Below are 18,580 nucleotides of genomic sequence, written 5' to 3' on the forward strand. Positions count from 1 at the left end.
AAGCTTTGAAAGCTACTTACTTTTTTTATCTTCTTTGTTTTCCCATTTTTTTTAAAGCCTCGTAACCCATACTTTAAACACTAAACAATTTTAAAAACATTTTTTCTTCCTTTTATATTTAAAAGCTATCTAAAAGTATATATATATATATTTTTTAACATATTTTATTTTTATAAATTAATTACTCTCATTTTTTCTCTTTCTTTTAAGATCTATTTCAATAACAAATTTTCTTTTTTCATCATCATCACTAATAATAATGTAAAAGAGTTTATGAAATTTATCATTAATAATAGAATAACATTCGAACAATGCCTTGATTAGTGGTAAATAGATATTTGACTGCTCATATAACTACTCAATGCATTTTATATTTTTTGCATTATTTCAAATTTTAATAACTTAATAAATTGATGTATCTAACTTCAATTATTTATTTTTTATTCTTATAGTTGTTTATTTTTTATTAGTTTTCAAACAAAATCACATATTTGATTGATATTTTTTAGAATTTTAATTTATCATTAATAAAATTTATTTTTCATTAAAGTGCTATATGAGTTAATTTTTGACATAATATATATTCATTATTATTAAAATAATAATAATAAAAATAACAGCTGCAACTTTAAAAGTTGTTGGTAAACAATCAAATTTTAACAGTTAAAGTTTCAACAGTCAAAATATCTACAATCAAATTCTCTGCAGTTAAAATTTTAAAGTCAAAGTCTCTACAGCCAAAAATAACAGCATAGTCTATTAGTTTAGAAAGAAGGATATAAAATTGTGATACTTGGCGATAGAAGAAGATAATCAAAACTGAGGATAAGTTTTTTATATAAAGAAGTTTACATGAAGTAATAAATTGTCCATATGATGTCTATATATATATATATATATTCATGTATGATATATATATATATATAATAAGATGAGAAAACCAGGTGCGATGTATACAGATTAGAAGAACACAAATATGAAGTGTACTTGGAGAGAAGTCCATAAGTGTTTTGAAGTACATAGAAGTGAATATATATAAGTATGTGGACCAATAATGTCGAATCTTTTTTAAACATATATAAAAAAATAATATCACAAACAATGCACGAGGCCGAAGACCAAATAATCATGTAATTTACATACAGACCAAAAACACTTTAGCTAGTTGGAATTTGTGATTAGTAGTTGGAGCCACCATATATAAGACGATCTGTTCATTATTCGGAAAAACTTGGTTTTAAAAACACATCATGCAACAAAGATACACTGGTATGATAAAATGAATTAGCAGAATCATTAATGGAACAAAAAACTTCACTTAATCTTCTTTCAGTTATAAGTTTTTCATTAGCCTTGTGGCATAAAAGAATTATTTATCCAAAAATTTATGGAATCAATGAATCATGAATTTTTTACGATTAGTGAAATCCTACCGAATTAAGAATGAAGAATCGTTTTGGAATACTTGTGAAGCTTTTTTCATAGATAGTGCAACATGGAATACAATGTTTCAGAATGAAGATATTGAGTTCTTGTAACAATTCTAAAATTGGAAAATAAAAACAATTGACAAATGTTACATAGGAATGTTTAGTTTTATTGGGAAATGTAAAATAAGCCATTAAATAGAAACTCAATGATGTGAACATCAATAAATAAAATTTGGACCGAGATGTGAGAAGCGGCATTAGAAGAGGACGACGGTTGTGGCCACGACGGCGACGGTGGTAGGACCGCCGCACGTGGTCGAGCCTATCTACTTGTCTTTTTGACCGTTCAACTTCTTTTGTATCGATCCTCGCTAACTTTGTGCATCAAGATTTTCTTACTGGTCATAGATTCTACAAAATTCTCCAACGAGGAATAATAATAGATAGATGTACAGACTCAATATCAGATTCTAGTGACCATGGCAACTAACATGATGAAAAAGGTAGGATTAACAAAAATAATGTATTGAGCCAGGTTTCATAGTTATGTGATAATTGCTTTTTTGTTAACTTTATTACCAAAATGTTTTATTTGCGTGAATGAGTGAAAAAAACTGGTGGTTAAACAATCAAGCATCTCAGTCTAGTACTCCAATCTGGTATAAAGCTCTAGCCCATGAGGCTTCCACTTATTATTGACACTACTTTTAAAGATCTTTATACGGTTTATATCCATATTCATATTCTCTACCATGCAATTTCTTGATATTTAGTTGAGAAGATTCTCTTAGTTTATAAATATCTGAAAACGTGTGTGGTTTAAGCTTTATGATACTCTATCATTCATCAAAGAAGAAAAACACACACACACACACACATATATATATATATATATATATATATATATATATATATATACATGACAAAATAAGTTATAAGGTGGTAGTGTAGATGAGTACCAAAAAACATATGGGCTGCATAGTTAAAGTTGGCCGACAACAGAATCAACAATGATGCAGATTCAGTTTCTTCTCACCTGACATTTTGACCCCATTTTTCCTCCTTTCTTCATCACCAATCTATAGCTAATTTTCGTGAACAATTCAATGTTTTTGGCAGCAATTCATATTTTAATGATAATATTTTGTGGTTGGAGCGGTTGAGACTGTCCTAGATTATTTACTATCTCTCATTCAAAAACCTTTGATACTTCAAATCTTCACTTAACATTCTAATTTTTAGTTCGAACTTCGAGTCATCACAAATTTATTAGATCAAGAATCTTGAACATCTAATGGGCCGTAATATGCCCACAAGCTTAGTAATTTGTTGTTGTCTTTACGATATTGACGCCATTAAAAAGAAAAATTCATTTTTATTTGGTTTTATTAATAGAATAATTTTGACGTGACAGCATACAATACATGTCTTTCCAATATCATAAATAATTTGGCACCTAATGGTCACGTCAGATTTAAATCAAGAGGGACCGATCAATAATTTTGATATTGTGTCCCTTGATTTATATCTATAGTCATTGAAACTTTGATTAGTATAATTTTATAATTTATTAGAAACTATACACATATATACATCACCATAATACTAAAAAGTCTTGATATGAGTCCAACGAACTAAACTAATCAAATAACCAAAGAATATTTAATTAGAGTCATAATTAGAAAGTAGAGATTATCCCATACGTGGAGCACCAACATGACATATGATTTTACACAAGTAACCAAAGAATACTTAAATTTCAATTTTTAAGTTATCATCAAAATCAATTAGCTAATCATTTGAACTAGGAAGAGGTTAGTTGAATTGACTAAAAAAATTGGGAGTTCTGTTCATGCATTAAACATAGTATTATTCAAACTTATACCTGTCTCATAATAATCTTTGTATACTTAACATTTGTAATTAGGTTTTATGAACCGAGACTTATTAATAACGGAGAAGTAAATTTTATGCATTCATGTAATTGTTAATGAGATACATTACTTGCTTACTCAAGAGTCAAGACCAAAGCTGAAGCTGGTTTGTTGATTAATATAACTGGTTGAATAGTTGTCATTGCACTACAAGAAAACAGCTTAAAACTGACGAGCATAACTGTCAGTAAGTTGTCGGAAACACCTATTACCAACAAATTACTGATAGATAGCATCCGTCGATTCTAGATTGTCGGAAAAATAAATCTGTCAGAAATCCGTCAGTAACTACTGACGGAATTCCGACAAGCATTTACCGACAGATTACCGACAATAATATTAATGGTAAACTGTCGGTAAATCCGTCAGTAAAAGCCTGTCGGACAGCCGTCGGAGACATGTTTGTCGGTAATCCCGTCGGTAATTTGCTGTCAGACATCCGTCAGAAATATATTTCCGACAAAATTACCGACAGAACAACATTGGAAAATATCCGTCGAACCGACGGAAAACCGACGATTTAACGACGGAATTTCGAGAAAGTCCGTCATTTCCGACAGATTACCGACGGTTTGTTTTCGAGAAAATCCGTCGTTTCCGACATAATTCCGACGGTTTGTTATCGAGAAACTCCGTCATTTCTGACAGATTTCCGACGGAAATATATATATATATATATATATATTTATAAATAACATTATTATACAGATTTTATTATGAAAATATTCATTAAAACTGAAATGCTTATATATTTAAATTCAGAAAGTTAAAAGTTTGAGAGAAAATATGTTTTAAGTGAAAAATATTCTAATAACCGAAAACAAATAATTGTTCCAAAAAGAAAGCAACGATTCAAGAAAACCTAAGTGGAATGTCTTGCCCGCATCTCACTCATGAAGGCTGCTAGCTCCATGTCCCTCTTCTTGTACTCCTCGTCCCTTCTTTTGTTCTCTGCGTTTTGTTCTTCCATTTCCGCTTTTTGTTCTTCCATTTCCTTTTCCAAAGTTGCAATCCGAGCATCCTTCTCTTGCATAGCTTGTTGGAACTCTTGGGTGGGAGCAAATGAGAACCCCGATGAACGAGAAACCGAACTTCTTTCGGAGAGATTTCCTAGTCCAAAAACCCGTCCCTTGGTTTTAATAGTTTCCTACACATGCATTTTAAAATTATATAAATATTTTAAAATAAAACAAAAGTAAAACAAAAATTTTAAAAATAAATGTTACCTCGAAAAAAATTTCGTTTAATTTCTCTCTTCTAAATTCGACCGTAGACTCCGATCCATCAAGAGATTGTAGCATCTCCTCCTCCCGCTTCCTCGAACTCTCAACAAGCAGCTTAGCTCTACCATCTTGTAATTGGCCGGTCTTTTTGTTGGTGTGCATATCCTCCATCAAAGTAACATAGTCTGGTACCACACCATCCCTAGCAGTCTAAAAAAAACATTTAAATTATGTAAAGATTGTCTAATTAATGATAAAGAAACTAATTATAGAAAGTCTTAAAACTTACAAGTTGCTTTTGTCGGGTATAGGCACTTATTGGACCATTGTTGTGGGTAGCCATACCCAACCCCCCGCGTTCGCTTCTTCTATTCTGAGAATGTTGGGAGGATGTTGCTTCTGTAGCTGGTTCCCCCCAATATTGAATGAAACCTTTAAAGAGATCCTCGTTCACATTTTTGGCACCTTTCCTCTCTTCCACAATTGCTTCCACTCATGCAACTGTTTAGAATATCGTATTGCGGCATACTTCTTGAAAGCTGTTCGAACTTGGCTCTTGACATCTGGTTTCCAATTGAAATCTTGCTAAAAATATAAAGAAAATGCATTAGCAAAAAATATATAAAACAATGTTATAAAATTAAGTTGTTAAAGTTGAAAACTTTACCGCAAATTGCCAAAACCAAATGTCTTGTTCTTTTGTAGGCATAACTGAAAACTTTGCATATGGTGTTTTGAGGATTCCATACACCATATGCAAAATGGATTTTGTGATGCCATTATGAGAATCACAAAACCATGTTGTCCCTGGAGCACCATACGGATCTAAGCGGGGGAAAAGTGATCGGCCAGGTTGAGAAACGAATTCTTCAATGCTCATCTCCACTGGAACATTTTCTGAACATTGAGAATCTGGGACAGCGCTACTAGGTGATTGTGAAGCACTAGCTTCTCCATTAGCTTGGTTCATAGAAGTGTTTGCAACATAAGAACCATAGTTCCTTCAACAAAAAAACAACAAAATTTAGAAAAAATCTTCAAGCATAATTAAATTAACAAAAATCAATCAATAACAAAATTCAATTCATCAAACCCAATTAACAATTTATATTCCACCATTTACTAATTCATCAAAATTTAATTAATGCTATCCAATTAACAATTCAAATCCTCAAATCAATAACCATTGAAGCTAATTCTCAAAATCTAGATAGTTGTCTCAAAACCAAAATCAACAAAAACCCAATTCAATCCCTTAAGAACAAACCAATCAAACACTTACAATTCTTAAAAATCTCAATTCTCAGAGAAAAATGAAGAACTCAATTCACTAATAAAGAGCTTGGCGTCCTCCTAGAAAAGATCTAATAAGTCCCAAACAGAGCCAATTAATCAAATCTAATAACTCTACCATATTCCTAAGAAATCTAACAAACCTAAGAAATTCATTAGAAAAGAGAGAACTTACGCCATAAGAAGTCGCCGGATCGGAGGGAGACAATCGCCGGAGTTTCGCCGGTTTGGAGGGAGTTTCGCCGGTTTGATGTTTTTTTGTCTGAGATAAAATAAAACACTCGGGGGAGAAGAAGATAAAACAACTTTGTTATTATCGATATTACCGACGGAAAACCGACAGTAAACCCATCGGTTTAGACTGAAATATTTAATGAAAATTTCATTTTATTTCATTCCCGGGGAAAATTATGGGATCCGTCGGAAATCTGTCAGTAATTCCAAACTATTTCCGACGGACTTCCGACGGTTTATTTTAAAATTTCGCAAACCGTCGGTAATCCGTCAGTATCTCCAACTATTACCGACGGATTTCCGATGGCTTAGAGGTTAAACCCCTTTATTTCATAATTTCCCTTCACAAATACGCATATATTATGTGTTTAGATTGACCATGTAAGTAATGTTCAAAATAAGCATCTATATGATTAAGTTATAGAAAAAAAAAATTCAATGATAAGTAACAAATACTTGAACCATAACTTGTAATACCACATTACAACTACTTTAGCCAAACAACTTAACTTATTTTTTCAAAAACAAATTTTGAAGATTGTTGTTTAAAAGAAGATTATTAAGCCATTAAAACATCCATCTCTATACGTTTCTTATAAAATAAGTGCGTTACAGAGCCAAAACTAGAGGTTTTACACTAGTCCATCAGTAAACCGTCAATATCTGTCGGTTATTACCGATGGTTTACCGACAGAATCGAAAAAACGGACAAAAAATTAAAAAACGACGAAAAATTTATTTCCGTCGGAAAGTTGTCAGAAAATACCGACGGATTACCGACAGTTTACTAATTTCCGACGCATTTTCCGACGGTATTGTTTATTTATAAGAGTTATTTTATTCTTTTATTTATTTGAAAGAGATATTTTATTTGAAAGTATTTAAATTTAGTTCTTTATTTCTTAATTTATAAGAGATATTTAATTATTTTATTTATTTATTTCTATAATAGATATTTTATTTTATTTATAAGAGATATTTATTTTTTTATAAGAGATATTTAAAAGTATCAAAATTTATATACTTATTTGTAAGAGATATTATTTTTTTTACTAAAATTTTGGAAATAAAATAATAAACTGGAATTAAAATTGAAAATTAAATATCTACTTTAAAGATACAATAAGTTTAATAAAAACAAACTATTCTGAATCAGAAGAAACTGAGTGAATCATCTCCGTCAAATTCTCCAATTTCATGCTCTGACTCTAAGTCGACTCTGTCATCAGTGAATTGGGAGAAGTCAACCACGAGGTCAACATCAAAAGAATGCTCAACTGGGGCCATGTAGCCAACTCCGCTAGGTTGCAAAGGATCATGATCAGCAACTCTGTATATTTGTGTAACTGTTACCCAACGATCTCGAGTATTAGAAACGCGAGGGTGGCGAATGTAGCAAACCTGTTACAAATAAAGTTATTTTACTAATTACGTAAATAAATTCTTTAAATAATTATTCAATAAACCGATAATGTAATCCTTACTTGGTCTGCTTGTGACGCCAGGATGAACGGATCATATTTCACCAACCTACGTCTTATGTTAACGGATGTAACACCAAATTGGTCAACTCTGACACCACGATCGATGTAAGGATCATATTAATCACAAAGGAAAACAACGCATCTCAAGTTTAACATCCCCGGATAGCGTACTTCTAAAATCTCTCTAAGGACACCATAGTACACAACATCACTTGTATGAGATGATATACCCGAATCGGTTGTTTTCCGCCTACTTCCTTCCTCGTGAATCCGAAATGCATATCCCCTCGTGCAATACCCCGGACAAGACGTTGCAATATAGTTGGAACCGTTTACTAATTCTACTAACCATGTTGGAAATGTTTGTCCTTTTTCGTTTTCATCGTTAACCTTAAAAAATATGTTTAAAAAAATTAATGATATTTAATATTAAATTTTTATTAAACCAAGCTATTAAAACACTTACATAATATTTCAACCATGGCGCAAAATCCCTTTGCTTATGCTCATCAAGCTGCTCCTCGGTATATGTCGGGTAGTAAGAGCGTATTAACGCCATGTAAATCCTATTACAAAACCAAAAAAAAACCGAATTTTAGAAGATATGAAATTATAAATTTAAGTTTTAATTCATATTAATTTTAAAATGTACCTCTTATATTCCATAATATCCTCACAATTTGTGAGAATATACATATGTAAGTGCGTATACTCTTGCTGCGACAGTTGGCGATTCTTTCTTGTCCCGCTGAGTCTTCCTACTTGTGTAAACAAGTTAGGTACGTATACCGAATAACTAGCCACTTCGCCTCCATCATCATGACGAGTAGGACGTCGTCTTTTTGTACGAACTTGGGCAGAAAAGTAAAATTCGGCAAAATTTGAGGCTTCTTCGTTTATACTTTGTGCCACAATAGAGCCTTCAACTTTGCTTAAATTTTTGACCTTCTTCTTCAGATGAAACATATACCGCTCAAAAGGATACATCCACCGGTACTGAACAGGACCACCAAGTTTAGCTTCTCGCGGAAGGTGTATTGGGAGATGCTCCATAACATCAAAAAAAGATGGGGGAAATATCTTCTCGAGATTGCATAGGATCATTGGTATGTTTTCTTCCAAGTTACGAATTCCGTCAACTGTAAGTGTTCTAGAGCATAAATCCCGAAAAAATGCACCTACCCCTGTAAGTAAAAAGAAGATCGGATTAATACTGTAAAACCTCTATGAATTAATTCTTTGCTGTATATATAAATAAATATGTATATAATTCTTTAAAAAATGGCGATATTTAGAAATATACCTGCAATTGCTTGGTGGACATTACTTGGTAAAAGATGCTCAAATGCAAATGGAAGAAGTCGCTGCATCACAACATGACAATCATGGCTCTTCATTCCAGTAAACTTTCCTTCAGCCATATCAACACAATTACGTAAATTAGATGCGTATTCGTCAGGAAATTTAATATTGTGGGTAATCCAGTGGAAGAACGCTTCCTTCATGCGCGTGTCTAACCGAAATGACGGGACTGGACATCTCCCATTTTCTAGTACATGAAGCGAATCGCGATCACAAATATCTGGCAAATCTAATCTAGACTTCAAATTATCTTTTGTCTTTCCCGGGACATTTAGAACAGTGTTCATGAGGTTGTGGAAGACGTTCTTCCCGATGTGCATGACATCTAGATTATGTTTCAACAAAAGATCTTTCCAATAAGGCAATACCCAAAAAATGCTATGTTTATACCAATTGTGATTGATGCCAGCACCGTAAACAACAACATGTCCATTACCACCACAATCTGTAGTCCTCTCTGCTCCAAAGTCTCTTAACTGTTCCAGTAAAATATTTCCGTCAACTTCAGGAGGTGGTGCATCAACCACTTGCTTATTCTTCCTAAACAATGTCCTCGAACGCCGATAAAGGTGACGAGCTGGTAGAAATCTTCTATGACAATCAAACCAACTCGTTTTACGTCTGTGCCTCAACTGGAACGCATCTGTGTTATCTTGACAGTACGGACATGCTAACCTTCCATGAGTTGACCATCCAGATAGCATCCCATAAGCTGGAAAGTCACTAATCGTCCACATAAGTGCTGCACGCATCTGGAAATTCTGCTTGGTTGAAACGTCATATGCTGTAGCACCATGATCCCATAACATTTTCAGCTCATATATCAACGGTTGCAGAAACACATCAAGAGATCTCTTCGGATGATCTGGACCGGGAACCAAAATCGAAAGGAAAAGAAACTCTCTACGCATGCACAAAGATGGCGGTAAGTTATAAGGTGTTACGATTACTGGACACAACGAATATTGCCTTCCATGCTTTCCAAATGGGTTGAAACCATCTGTAGATAATCCTAGGTACACGTTTCTTGGCTCATACGCAAAATCTGGATACACAGATTGGAAATGCCTCCATGCTTCTGCATCTGAAGGATGTGTAATCTCTCCGTTTGATCTATGTTCTGCGTGCCATCTCATTGGACCAGCCGTACGCTCAGATTGATATAATTGCTTCAGCCTTTCTGTGATCGGTAAATACCACATCCGCTTATATGGAACTGGAACCCTACCGCTTGTTTCCTGATATCTTGGTTTTTGACAAAATCGACACCTTGTCCTATCTTCGTCTTCTCTCCAATAGATCATGCAATTATCTTCGCATACATCTATCATTTGATACGGCAAACCAAGACCGGCGACCAATTTCTGAATCTCGTAATATGTACCTGGAAAATGATTATCTTCAGGCAAAATGTCTTTCAAAAAATCTGTTATCGCATCCACACATTCCTCAGCCAAATTGTAGTCCGTCTTTATGGTCATTAATCTGCTTGCAGATGATAAAGCCGAATGACCTTCCCTACAACCTTCATATAACGGCTGCTTAGCTGCGTCCAACATAGAAAAAAACTTGCATGCCTCTGCATTAGGTTCCTCTAACCTATCAACATTTTGACCCATCGATTGCATATTTTCCCTATATGCATCATTCACCATCTCAACAGTACCCACACCATAATCTACTTCTGTTCTAGGTTCCTCTACGCTATCAACAATATATGGTTCGCTAGAACTAATATACTCTGGTCTTTCACCATGGAGAAACCAAATTTTGTAACCCGGCATAAAACCATTCGAATAAAGATGACCCCATACTAAATCAATCCTAATATTGTGAGAATTCCGGCAAATCGAACAGTGACATTTCAACTTACGGGTTTGAAGAACGATCGGTTGTTGACATGCCAACTCCATAAACTCGCCTACACCACGAGCATACTCATCATTCAATAAATTTGATTCTGGATCGAGCATCGGTCCGTCCATCCAAGATCGAAAATAAGAAGAAGAAGACATTTTTTTTTTCTAAAAAAATGAGTGAGAGTATGAGAAGGAGTGGTTCGTTTTTATAGAGAAAGTAAATTTTGTATCCGCCCGTACTCTGTCAGTAATCCGTCAGTAATTTTTGAAATTTTCAAGGGCTATACAACGGCTACATTAACGGATATATTTACCGACGAATATCCGACAGATATTTATTTAAACGACTATAATAAGTTTATGGACGGATTTCCGACGGCTGTAAATTAATACCCGTCGGAAATCTGTCGGTAATTGAATAATATACAAACGACAACAACAACGGATATATTTACCGACGAAATTCCGACGAAAAATACTGACGGTTGTATCTGGTCAGTAATCCGTCAGAAATGTTGATTTACCGATGAGATTCCGACGGAAAATACGGACGGTAATATCTGGTCGGTAATCCGTCGAAAATTTTGACAGATTATTGACGGCAACTGTTTGTCGATAAATTTCCGACGGAAAACTGACAAACTTTTATGGTATCAGAAATCGGTCAGTATACCGTCGGTAATTACCGACAGATAGTTGCCCGTCAGAAGTGCCATCAGTTATGACCTTATTTTCTTGTAGTATTGATGTATGTGTTGCTACACCCTTCTTAAAACACAATTTGAAATTGGAAATTCTAGTGGATGTTACGGATAGTTAGCCATGCTTACCATTTTCTTATATTCTATTATTTTTTACAGTAAATAACGTTTTATTTGGATTCATGCAATTTCACATATTAGAAGACGAAAATATTAAATACACCATATACCTATCACAAGCTCGTACGTAAACTATGAAACCAATTAGTAAATTAAGCAATAAGTAAACAAGAACTAATCTTGGTTAGATTATGTGTGAGATATATATAGTCGAATTTACACAGGGAACTATGGAACTAAGGCAAAAGCCATTACAAAATTTATCCCAAATTTTTATTCGTATATTTACAAATATACCCTCCAAAAACGAAAAACCCACCCATATTCGTATATCGAAAGTGTTAACATTTCGTCCCCCTAAGATTTGACTATCGGCAAGCAAAACCCAAACCGGTTTCTTCCTCTTACAATCTTCTTGCAATCATCAGTTTGATCCTGTTAAGCTTCAAAGTATCACCACTTGAATCAACCAAGATCAATCTTGCCAACATAGGAGCATCACAACACATCGTTTGATGATGTAAAGCTTAGCTCTTTGCTCTCTAAGAACACCTCCAAGACCTCTGCTACCCGAAACTCTTCTCTTCAAAACTCCCATCTTCGGTATAAACAGAGATTTTCTTTAAGGTTTCTTCTTTGATGGTTTTAAAGCTTTTACTTGTGAAGATAAGAGAAAGTGATTAATTGAGATGAGCAAAGAAAGGTTCTTTTATAGAAGAAGAAGAGAGTTGTGTAGGGACAAACAAGTCGAAGTCGCGCGTGGAAGTGCACCCCAAGTCACCCGACACTGTCTCTCACCATCCACTTGTGTTAAATGTCATACATCATTTTCAATGTTTTGAGATAGACAGATTATAATTTAGCGTATTTATATTGGTATTGCCGTCATTTGTGATAGGATTTGAATTGTAAAATTGATTTATCAGAAAATGATTAAAACATAAATAAAAGGGTCCAAATAAAAAGACATATGTAATTTATAGTGATACATTTCTAAATGTGAGGGTTACATAACTTTTTGGAAGTTTACAATTTATTCCTTTATTTTCACCGACGACAAACGAATTAGACGCTCAATAACAAATAAATGAGAACAATTAGGAATTTAGGATAAACAAATACATGTTGATCAACATGATTTTATTGAAATCTATCATCACTTCTTCACCTCATCACAAAAACCTAATGCTCCACAACTCATAAATATTGATTAGTAGAATTTAAATCTGGTAAAAATGCACATGTGACTTGTGAATTTTTTAAAAAAAATCAATTTTAAGATATTACCTTTCTTATTGGTTGTCCACAAAATGACAATATAATAAAATATTTAACGATTATATAATTATTTTTAATGTTTTTATTTTTTATTCCGATATTTTTATATTTTCGATGATTCTACGGGTTTTACTACAAAAAGGAATTGTTTATTGACTTTTCAAAAATATTATATTTCTTACAAGTTAATTTTTATGCAATATTATTGTGAATCTCAAATACGTATCTACATTAGGTTTGAACATGAATCGGATAAGCCAGTTATCGTGTTCATATTTTATGCGGTCACAAGCCGCGAACATGTATGCCCCTCTTTGTTCCCTCTTTTATTTTCAACCAAATATTTTGAGACCTTTAATTATAATAGATTGCGAGAATACAAAATATTAAAGCTCATAAATTAATTATTCATATATATAAATATAAATATATTCCATTTAAAATTACGTGTCAAACCTTGGTTAATTATAAATTAAATTGAAATATGGAATCAAATTTGAAGTTTTAATTTAATTTGGACAAACCGGATCAAATTATTAGTAGTCAGCTAAAAATTTGATTATTTGTACATGTTCGATTATACAAGCTTCTGAAATGTAATAATATATAGTTGATTGGTTTATTTGAAAATATTATATTTAATAATTTTATCATTTTGGTACTTTGTTTGGACAGTATGAATTTAAAGAATATAACTTTTGAATAATAATTTGTTTTTGTGTTGGATCCACGTCAGAACAGTTAGACTTTCCATTCGAGTTGAACATATGGTGCATTGTCGATGTGGCAATGATGATTTTGGAAGATGATGACATGGTTCGTAGATACTACTAGCTTAAAGCCAAAAAGTGGGTGCTATTAAATGTAATGTGATGATATTTTTGGGTATATATTAATATATATCTGGGTCTTTTTAGCTTAACACATCTGGGTCTTTCAGCCCATGAGTTGTTCGACTTAAAAGTTTTGGTTAGTTTAAACTTTAAACAGAAGCAAAAGTTTGATCTACACGTTAAATGTCGATGGTCTAAGAAGGGTTACTATAATTCATATTTAGTAACGGGTTGATTTTCTCGCAACCGCTTACATTAAAAAAGTGTACAAGTTTTTTTTTTTTTTTTTTTTTTTTTTTTTTTTAAAGGGTTTAAAATGTGTAAAAGTTACGACTGTACTTGTTTGGTATTAACTATATTAATCATAGTAATCGCTTCACATCGTATTATAACGTTTCAAATTGCTCTAAATTTAAAACTCACTTTTTAGTATATGCCATAGCGGATGGTTGATTTTTTCTGTCTATATTATATATATTTTCTTGAATAATAATAAATATCATATAGAACACTCCAAAAATTAATTTCTCTTTCATTGTTGTATCAAATATTATCTTTATAATTCTTATCTACATGATACATATATATAATTAAACTATATATATATATAATTTTATAACATATTTGTATATAAACGTTCCAAATTACCTCTCAGGAAATGTTCTCAAGTCATTTGATGATTTATTTATATTTATCAATTCATTATTATGTAATTTTTGTTTTTGATATAAACAATGTATTTTATGGTAGTTTTATGTTAAACTGTTATCGTATCTGTTTGTAATCATCTATCCGTGTCCGCAAACACATTTGTGCGTTGAAAACTTGAAAGCAATTAAGTTATAGGGAGATTCCATATGACAAAACAAGAACAAAACACATAAGAAAATAAAGAGTTAACGTTAAAAACTTCAAATGCACTTAGTTTTGGACTTTTTAAATATAAAGTTAAAACCTAGCCCATTAATATCGACATAGCTTAGCCCATTTAGTCAGCCTTAATTTCGTTGTAGCTTTCAAATTCTTGTATGCATGCATTGTAATGCTGGCTCGAAAGTCGAAAGTGTAAGAGATACGCAAATACGCAATGATACACTATTCAATAGCTCAATATTCTCGTATCATTCCCGTATTCATGTCATTTATAAAACATTCTGTTTATAGTTATATTCTAGAGTATTCTATGTACAAGTATATATAGATGTGTACAGTCTTCTGTATAATATAAGATTCATCTTCTACCGAAAGTTCCAACACTTTACAACGAGATATGCATTGTTATGATCAATGGGCTCATCTAGAAATTGTAATCTCCCTAATACTCACCCTAAAATAACTATATACACTCCAAACCATTTTTACATTTATTCTCTATATATGTAAAAATGTAAAAGAGTACTATATATGGGCAAAACGGGGCTTGCAAACATGCATGTGAACCGAGGATAAGAGGCACGAGGCTTTTATAGATATATAACATGCAATCATAGTGGATGTCAAGAAAAAAAACATGCAACCTGCAGTGTAAAGAATCGTTGTGATATATATACTCGAATTGATATGTTACTTTAATGAAATGATATGGAGTCTGGACTTCAGTTTGAATAAAATGATATGGTTTTTTATAAAGGCTATTTCTGATAGACATAGTTGATAACTTATTTTACAAAAGTTTAACGATTCAAGCAGAATAAAGGCTGAAAGATTCTCCACGCATTGAGACTGACGACATATACGTAATTTGGTTATAACTTACAAGTATACACAGTTGTTGTTTATTTTTTTGCATGATGATCATCATAATAACTTTTTTTTTTTGAACAAATGAATCATAATAACTAAACCAACTTATTCTAGTTAAATGGTTAAAGAGGTTTTCCTAGAACTTGAATGATTTAGAGGTTGGGTTTCTTTAGATTCCAAGATATAGTTTGGTTAGGTCTGTAACTTGTTCAGTTATTTAAAAAGAATTGATGTGAAGATTAGTTTCCAAAGCCTAATGTAATCTTGAGTCTGAATCCTCTAAATGTATCACCATTTCTTTGATTCAGAGAAAACCCTTATAATGTGAAGTTTCATTAAACTGTCAGTTGATACCTCTTGTTAGTTAATTAACCGCGATTTGTAGTAATGAAATAATGCAAACAATACGTTTAAGCTTAAAGCAAGTCAATGGCGTAACACATTTTGATGTCTTTAGAAGTTCTAAAACATGTCGGTCCATTTGTATGGTGAGCTCGTTGACTTGGTTGACCTTGAACTAGCACTTTATCATGTGGTGACGCAACTGCGTTCGTCATTACAACACAAAAAATTCCCTAAAGATATATCTAAAAAAAGGAAAAAGTAATTATATGCATATGCAAGTTGCTAAGTTAAATCAAATTCGCTCATGGGGTGTCATGTCGACAACGTGAATGTACTTACTACAAAAACACTCAAATACAGTATTAATTAATAATTTTTAAGACATCATTCTTATACAATTTTTATTGTAGAAAACTCAGGTCCACTAACCATGGAAACACATTTATTAACAAATATATACATATTGAAAAGAATGATAACATTTTGTCAACAATATACATCTTTTTTTTTTACCAGCTGGAATTATATATTGGATATCGATAATAATTACAAAGATTTCAAACCACATATGATGTTTTTGATGGGTTAAAAGTACTTACGGCTACTCCTAAGCCCCCCCCCCCCCAATTCAGGTGGACCCATATAATTTCTTTTACAAAAAAGCTCAAAATCAAAGAGAAAGTGTTTGGCTTTCGTCCATAAACACTTGATGAAGCCATGTAGGATGGTTTGAGGCAGCATACGACTGCAACCTGCACTCACTTGTAACACTCTAGGCTATTAAAAAGGTTCATCTGTTTGAGATTGAACTTTCCAAAATAATTCTCCAATACTTGAAAGTTTGCAACAAAAACTTGCCCTCCATAGCTTCATATCTGAAAGATGGCCATGCTTGCGGTTTATTAATAGCATCAACCAGAAACTTTTCCTGAAAAGCAAAAATCACTTTCTCAATTTTGTGACTTCTCATGCTTTTTATAGCCCACATAAGAGATATAAACTGTGCTTCTTTTTGGTCGGTTACTTTGGAGAAAGCCCTTCTACTATGGAGTAGGACAACACCATTGTGATCTCGCAATACCCAAGCACCACCATCCAGTTCATTTCTTTTGGACCACGAAGTACCTATATTACACTTTAACCAGTCCTTAGGCGGAGGCACCCATAACTTGCCATCCTGACTGAAACCTCCACTGAGGTTGACATCTTCATTCACCTGCCTGTTATCCAACAGAGGATCTACCTCTTCATCAATTGTTTGAGCCTCGATCCACTCAAACCAATCATCTTTCGCTTTTTGAGCCGAATCAACAAGTGAGAAACATACCCCTTCAAAAGCCATCTGATTCCTATTCCTCCATAATCTCCACAGCACCCAAGGAAAAATTTTCCTTATCTCCTTGAGCCAAACATTATTTTTCTGGTTTATAAGAAGGTAATGTATGTTGGAGATTACAGAACCGTTATGGAAACCAAACTCTAGCGAGGGAACTCCTGCAACCGCCCAGGTTTGTCTCGCTATGGGACATACAAAAAGAACATGGTTTATAGATTCCCCTTCAAAACCAAAAATATGACATCTCTCATCAGTATGTAAGCCCCGAGCATTTAGAGCCAAAGCCACACAGGTAAAGCTCCAGACAAAATCTTCCATAAAAAGACATGTAATTTAGGGTCAGTGGGTACCTTCCATACTTGGGATTTCAGGACATTTATGGAGAGAAGTTGGTTAGCTTGGATTCTGATAGCTGAATTACTTGATTGAAAGGCTAGCCAATAAGCAGATTTGACTGTAAAGTCACCACTCTTGTTGAATCACCAAGAAAAGAAGTCCTCATGATATAGCACCGGTCTGATTTTGATGATTCTATGAATATCAACCGGCAAAAAATGCTCTTTCAACTTTTGGGGATCCCAAAATCTTCTTCTTTTATCAATCAGCTCAGAAACTCTGAGATTAGGGTTGAAAAAGCTATTTTTCCTCCAAGGTGGACACAAATCACCATCCTCAGTCCAATTTTCCATCCAAACCATTATAGTTTTACCATTATCTATGTTTTTGGTTAAACCTTTGATTAGAAGATCCCTCCCATGTAAGATGCTTCTTCAAGCAAAAGATGGTCTTCTTCCCAGGTTAGCTTTTAGAAAGTGTGAGGTAGGGAAGTACTTACTCTTCATCACCTGAGCAAAGAGACAATCAAAGAATTGTAGAATTCTCTAGGTTTGTTTAGCCAGTAGAACTTGATTGAAAGTTTTAATCTCTAAAACCCATTCCTCCTAGATCTTTTAGTAAACACAGCTTCTCCCAACTTTGCCAGTAGATTTTATTTGCATGCTTGATATTGTTCCACCTACCATCACACTCTCCAGGTTTGAACAAGTTGTTTTAGGAAGTTTGAAACAGGTCATGATGAAAACGGACATCCCTAAAACGATCGATTCTAATAAGACCTCTTTACCTCTTTGTGTTAGAGTTTTCGCGTACCATCCGGATAGTCAACAATATACATCAATCTGCACAAATGAACAAACAAATTGTTAGAAAATTAAGTAAACTTTATTACTTTCTGGTAACAATGTGGCTCCTTAGAAATCAGCTTCTCAACCAATGGCAATAGATTTGTATGGGGAAATTTGGTCCCATGGGTTCGACCAATTATCTTTTTTTTTTTCTTTCTTTGTATTGAAACTAATTCAACAAAAGCAACTTGAAGTGATAACACGAGGAACTAGTCACTAAC

The 18,580-nt window shown here is 33.2% G+C and overlaps 2 protein-coding genes, 1 non-coding gene and 1 pseudogene across 3 annotated transcripts; all 4 read right to left on the reverse strand.

Moving 5' to 3' along the window:
• Nucleotides 1-4,226: 4,226 nt before the first annotated feature.
• On the reverse strand, nt 4,227-6,060 carry LOC147942171 (uncharacterized). Its single transcript, XM_087455952.1, has 6 exons — nt 6,056-6,060; nt 5,255-5,588; nt 5,053-5,172; nt 4,933-4,992; nt 4,591-4,797; nt 4,227-4,511 (listed from the first exon to the last, which is right to left on the reverse strand). The coding sequence occupies exons 1-6, from the start codon at nt 6,058-6,060 to the stop codon at nt 4,227-4,229; spliced, it is 1,011 nt and encodes a 336-aa protein (XP_087312078.1).
• A 1,206-nt stretch (nt 6,061-7,266) lies between these two features.
• On the reverse strand, nt 7,267-10,975 carry LOC104793884 (uncharacterized; annotated as a pseudogene).
• An 829-nt stretch (nt 10,976-11,804) lies between these two features.
• Nucleotides 11,805-12,352, reverse strand: LOC104790185 (small polypeptide DEVIL 6). The gene has a single exon (XR_015560406.1). It is a non-coding gene; the product is annotated as a small polypeptide DEVIL 6 (transcript).
• Nucleotides 12,353-16,629: 4,277 nt separating this feature from the next.
• On the reverse strand, nt 16,630-17,181 carry LOC147942172 (uncharacterized). Its single transcript, XM_087455953.1, has one exon. It carries the CDS (start codon nt 17,179-17,181, stop codon nt 16,630-16,632), a length of 552 nt encoding a protein of 183 aa, XP_087312079.1.
• Nucleotides 17,182-18,580: the final 1,399 nt, after the last annotated feature.

This window comes from Camelina sativa, chromosome 6, assembly GCF_030686135.1.
Source record: "Camelina sativa cultivar CO46 ecotype springtype chromosome 6, ASM3068613v1".
Lineage (NCBI taxonomy): Eukaryota > Viridiplantae > Streptophyta > Magnoliopsida > Brassicales > Brassicaceae > Camelina > Camelina sativa.

Bases quoted from the DNA above. Each gene is read 5' to 3' on its own strand.
- LOC147942171 (XM_087455952.1), bottom strand. The intron at 5,173-5,254 runs GTAAAGTTTTCA...TTATATTTTTAG, and splicing joins TTTGGTTTTGGCAATTTGCG to CAAGATTTCAATTGGAAACC. The intron at 4,798-4,932 runs GTATGGCTACCC...TGTTTTTTTTAG, and splicing joins AAGCGAACGCGGGGGGTTGG to ACTGCTAGGGATGGTGTGGT.
- LOC147942172 (XM_087455953.1), bottom strand. From the start codon at position 17,181: ATGGCTTTTGAAGGGGTATGTTTCTCACTTGTTGATTCGGCTCAAAAA.